Source organism: Branchiostoma lanceolatum, chromosome 5 (genome assembly GCF_035083965.1).
Source record: "Branchiostoma lanceolatum isolate klBraLanc5 chromosome 5, klBraLanc5.hap2, whole genome shotgun sequence".
NCBI classification, from domain to species: domain Eukaryota; kingdom Metazoa; phylum Chordata; class Leptocardii; order Amphioxiformes; family Branchiostomatidae; genus Branchiostoma; species Branchiostoma lanceolatum.
Genome location: NC_089726.1, coordinates 9521106 through 9526751, shown reverse-complemented (window position 1 = coordinate 9526751; position 5646 = coordinate 9521106). Strand labels below are relative to the sequence as shown.

General features: G+C 44.7%; 1 protein-coding gene across 1 annotated transcript; it reads left to right on the top strand.

Moving 5' to 3' along the window:
- Positions 1-77: 77 nt before the first annotated feature.
- LOC136434932 (forkhead box protein N1-like) lies at positions 78-4414 on the top strand. The gene is made up of 5 exons (XM_066428051.1): positions 78-790; positions 1098-1140; positions 2809-2995; positions 3333-3547; positions 4076-4414. The coding sequence occupies exons 1-5, from the start codon at positions 171-173 to the stop codon at positions 4301-4303; spliced, it is 1293 nt and encodes a 430-aa protein (XP_066284148.1). The 5' UTR covers positions 78-170; the 3' UTR covers positions 4304-4414.
- Positions 4415-5646: the final 1232 nt, after the last annotated feature.

The window sequence follows — 5646 nt, the reverse complement described above, 5'->3', positions numbered from 1 at the left end:
ATCATTATACGTCACTTTTTGGCGGGGAATTTGAATGTTAATGCCCGTCGCGGCCAGTCTTGATCAGATTGTCTACCGCTCAGACGAAGTCAAGAGCTGCCTACAGGTGAACACCAGCCGACACTTCCACCCAGGTCTTCTCGCCGCCGCCATCTTGTAGTGTCCAAACGATGAACTACATTGTGCAGGACACCATTCAAGAACTAAGGGCCGAGATGCAGCAAGTCCTCACCAACACCATCGACCAACTGTCCCTGTCGCCCGACCCGGCCTACGGGCCTCCGGGCGACTGCTACTACCCGAGGGACTGGCAGAAGTCTGCCGGGTGGTACCATCCATACTTCGACTACAGCTTTCCCGAAAAATACGGCGAGTTTCCCGACCACCCCGTGATCGTCAACCCGAGGACGTTCTCGCCCGTCTCCCAGCCGTACCCGTGCGGCGTCAGGACGGGCATGTACACGAACTCGTTGCCGGCGGTCGGTGGTGTCGGCACCGGCCACACGCAGGGACACTACGGCGTGAGCGACGCGCACATGAAGTACCGTAATGACTTCGTTGGCTACGGGTCGACATCGAGCGGCAGCCCGAGCCCTCCCTCCGAAGCCAGCCCACAGTACAGTTTTGCCGACTCGCCGTCCGCAAACCGACTGGGATGTTCTGCACAAGACTCTGAGGACGAGGAGTTCTTCCCCAAGCCCCCGTACTCCTACAGCTGCCTGATCGCCCTAGCCATGATGAAAAGCCGGACTGGCAACATGCCCGTCACAGAGATATACAGTTTCATCAGGTGAAATGTCTGGACATATTTGTAGTGACAACGTTTTTAACGTGATTATTTTGTAAACTATCAGTGATGATAGTTTACATAAGCCAATACTATGATACAAGCCGATACCATGATACAATAACAACTGTAGATTACAATACAATATGTCCAATTTGACGTCTATGACACCATGTGCTACCGGTGCACCTCAAAGTGAACATGAAGACTTAAAACTTTTTTTTGTCTTCTTATTTTACCGTATTCAATTGCTAGGATATTCAACATGAAACATGCATTGTATTTAAATGAATATTTATTTTCCTTTCAGGGAGAACTATCCTTACTTCAAAACAGCACCGGATGGCTGGAAAGTAAGTGTGCCTTTTGTTTTTGGTGGGAGGGACGGGCTGGGCAAATTTAGGATAGAATGTGTATTCGAAGACAACAAGTCAACACCTTGGCAGCTCTAAGACAAAACATGGCCTATGTTTTTTTACGCAAGATCATATCTGTGGTCGCATCCTAGAGATTATCAAACTTGTTTCAAAGTTTAATACTCTATAGCACATGACATCAAATGTGATCTAGCTTTGACAGTGTTGTTGAGCCATTCTTATAAGCTAGTTCGGAGTTAACGTTGTTACTACGCATGTGCACTGTCAAAGATGAAGGCCCCCGAGACGTGAACAAAGCCAGTCGGGGCGCTGTTATGCAAATCTAGACAATGTCCAGGCGAGCACTGTATACGAGCCGGGAGCCTTCACCTTTGACACTGCACATGCGTAGTAGCAACTCCGAACTAGCTTATTATCAACATGAAAAACGAGTTCGACATTTACATAATCTATGCTTGGTCATGTCCACCTTTAACTAACTTACACATGTGGCAATATTGGCAGGGCAATCATTTACCACTTATTCCCGAGTGGAACGCCCTGCCTGGCGCGGTTGTTACGGCTCCCACCGTTGAGTCTTTCCGCGCCAGGCTGGAGGCCTGCCCGCCTTAGCCTGGGACCTCCTCCCCCCCCCCCCTACTTTGCCCCTCGCGGGGTTATCTGGGGGTTCAATAAGTTGAAGTTGAAATGACTTTTGCATTGATTATGAAAATTAAGTATTTATTTGCATAATTGGTATTTGTTAATGTTCTGCCGTAAACTACATTTGTTACATGTATTTGAGTCCCGTAATGAAAAACACTGCAGAACAATGACTTTGCTCATTCATTATCAAAATCAAGTCCTGATTCGCATAATTTTCATGTATATCTGCATGTATACCTCTGTCTAAGCTAAATACTAACATAGAAATACGTCGTTCCCTTGTTCGGTTATTCTCCTTGGAAGATTTCGACCAAATCGCTCATGTAGTTCCAGAGCAAGCTGTTAGAGGGTCCAAACCTACACCACTTCCTTACATCATAAGCTATCTGCCACCAAAAGAATCAAGACCATAGCACACCCAGGTCAAAGGATACAAAAACCGGAAATTCTGCGGCAGTACACCAGGGGCCCAAAATCGAACTTGACCTACGTCTTTCCAACACCTACCCACATACCAAATATCATCTTGATCCATCTGGCGGTTCTTAGATTATGCTGACTACAATAATCCATTAACTCACACACAACACACACAAAACTATATCTCCATTTTTCATATCCTTATAATCTTATAATCTATACCTCCATATAAAAATTAAGGCCTAGATTTGGTGTGTCTGTGCGCGTGAGTCTGTGCAAACGTGAGTCGAGAGAGTGTGTTTGTGTTTTTCGGCGGATTTTGGAGTCAGCATAACTCCTTCAGATGGATTATGATGATCATGATAAAAATAGATATTACTTATCACAGCCTTTTTTTTATAATCAACGAGGCAAGATAGGATAATACATCTACAAAGGCTCAAAATATTTCATGGATGTTCAAGGTCTCCGAACTGCCATTTACTACTGAGTTACCACAATCAAAAGAGCGTACAGATTTTATTATCTTCGCCGAGTACTTGTATTGTCTTCATTTTGTTTTTCGTTCCTGTTGTTCAGAACTCTGTGCGCCACAACCTGTCGCTGAACAAGTGCTTCCTGAAGATCGAACCGAACCAGGCCGACCCCAACAGGAAAGGTTGTCTGTGGGCGCTGCACCCCGACAAGGTGGACAAGATGATGTCTGAGATCCGCAAGTGGAAGAAGAAGGACCCTGAGGCAATCAGAAGGAGCATGGCGTATCCCGGTAAGACGTCAAAGCCACATCCTCCCCAAACCACACACCTTAATTAAGAACAGAATTTCTGTTCAGTCGTCCACAATGATTATGATATGGTAAAGTATGTATTTACAGTGTCTGAAAGGAACAGACTGGTTTATGTGAAAAGTCCGTTGTAATCAATTTTGCGAGTATTTTGCATTGATTAGCATATCAATCCCTTACGGCTATCTATATAAACTGGCAAAGTACAGCCAGTGTTGGACTGTTCCGTCAAGATGTTGAATTTAACGTATGAAATAACTGATAGGACATTGAACATGAGCTGTACAATAAAAATATCTCTTTTCCCCGACATTGACAGTGGATTTTCATTACGACGGCTGTACCCCGTCGTCCTCGGCGAGCCATTCTCCCGTGCCCTCCCCAGCTGAGGTGTGTCAGGTCCCCGCCCAGGAGAAGGCGGTACCCCACCCCACAGCCGGTCGCCAGGCGTATATCGGTAATGTGGGGAACATGGCCGATGACTCCTGCCTCAGACACAACGGCTACACCACGAAGCCGTACAACCAGAGTCAGGTAAGTACAGACTAAATGCGTGCCTTGTTTCTAATTCTGTGTTAAATCGACATACTTATCAGGACGAAAACTAAGATTTAATGTCTTAGCTACTTTCAATACAGGATCAATACGATTTTACAATGATGCAAAACTAGAAGAGTACATAATTAATGGAACATATAAGATTTAGATACAACATCATTGGAGCATATTGGCTTTAATTGTTTGTATTGCATCTCCGGTAAACCGTCCCATGGCGTAACACACCAGGTTTGTACTGAAGAGTACAAGCTGCATATCCAGACTGATTAATTTGCTCCATTCACACCGGGATGGACGCCTTTTCGGTAAGTGTGGTGGGTTCGTTAACGTGGTCGAGTCGTGTCTCTCCTCAAACACGGGGCCTCCATCTATCGTCCTATCCGAGGGACGTCCTTACCGAAGCTAGGTACTCAATTTACACCTGAGTCGAGTGAGCAAATCGGGGTTAAGTGCTGATGCAATGTGCATACATGAAGCTTTGAGTGTTTTTTTTTATTCCAACAGAGTGCACCTTCCCCAACTGCACCGTCCCCAGCGGACAGCAGCGGAACGCAACCATCGCCGGAAGGGAAGACAGAGTCACCTGGCACGCCTGAACAGACACCCGACAACTGGATAGTCGTGCAGGGAGACCCTCTCATGTACTCAGCGGCGTACTCCGTACACGAGCCTGCGTACGGTTTCAATCAGGGGCACTTCTACAACCCCGGAGCACAGCTAACGATGTACTAACGACGTAGTTTGTAGATTTGTCTTGTATATAACTGTATTAACAAGGTAGTCTAGTTGTAGCTTGCCCTGATATTGATGTGTAATGTAAATATAACTTTTGTTGAATGTATATGTGTACAGGAAGGTCCTCTTGTCATTGTTAAGACGGCAAAAGAATGACCGACTGACAAGGACATGATCTTCGCCTTAATTCTCGCCACGACCTCGGTGAGGTATTCTACCGTTTGAAAAAATGCCTTAGCGATTTGTGAATGAATAGATTTTAGTGCAGACCTAATACATAAACCTGTGCTCTTCACAATGAACTTAACAGTAACCAGTCGCTAGGCATTTCAAATGTTAGAATACCACTTGGTCCCCAATTGGTCACGAGGTTTGCACGTGCGGCACAGCTTCCTAGGGAACAAGAACCTTGTCCTGTTGGGAAGAAAACAGAGGAAATCCCTGGAAGGCTCACGGGATGCCTAAGACTCTGAAATGCTATGCCCATAGCGCTAGAAAAGACTAGAAGTGGCATTCAAGTTTGTGCAAAAGGCGAATTGGCGAAACCTTTCTAGAAAAGTGTAAAAATGTACAAAACAGAGGCGGTGTTGCTTTATTTTTGTATGCCATGTAAAAATTTGTCACGAATGTAATGTGTGCCAAAAGGTAATCATGTCCTGTTGCAATGTCCGTTGTGTCTTTGTTTTTCTTGCTGTAAGTGCAATATTTTTTACGGTGCAATCCGGCTATTGTTTGACTGAGGCACAGCTGGCCTCAAGGCTGTGAGTAGGTACCGTTAAAACGTCTCGTCGATGCTGCTAGTATTATTGTGCCATTATTTTGAAATACCCCCTGTACAAAGTAAATGTTGTTCTCTTGCAGTGGACACCAAGTGTTTGTCTTATTTCCTTAGGTCATGTTTATTTGATTATATGACATCCGCGCGTATCAATTTTCGTTCGTTTCCAAAATCGGCCATACTGTAAATAGTACAAAATGTATGCTGTAAATTGCAAAAAAGATATATCGGAAAAACGGTTCCATACTAATGCCGTGGAATGTCAAAGTCAATTCTAACGTCAAAGATGATGTGAAAGAACAAAATGAAGAATCTTTCGCCATACTCGATGTGTTCAGCTTTGCGCATCCTTTATGACCACGTAGATTTCACAATGAAGGCAACTTTTTTTTTGTATTCACACGCTCGCATCAGTTTTGGGGTCCCCAGCGGATGTCATCCATATGATCAAATCAACACGGCCTTATTTCTGCTTAATGATTTATGATACTCGCACTTTACACCCGATTAATTGGATATTTCTGCGCCTTGGTTCAAACGGTAAATGGATTGACTTACTTTG

Excerpts from the sequence above, each read along its gene's own strand:
- LOC136434932 (XM_066428051.1), top strand. The coding sequence starts at position 171 with ATGAACTACATTGTGCAGGACACCATTCAAGAACTAAGGGCCGAGATG. Across the intron at positions 791-1,097 it reads GAGATATACAGTTTCATCAG|GGAGAACTATCCTTACTTCA; the intron begins GTGAAATGTCTG and ends TTTTCCTTTCAG. Across the intron at positions 3,548-4,075 it reads AGCCGTACAACCAGAGTCAG|AGTGCACCTTCCCCAACTGC; the intron begins GTAAGTACAGAC and ends TTATTCCAACAG.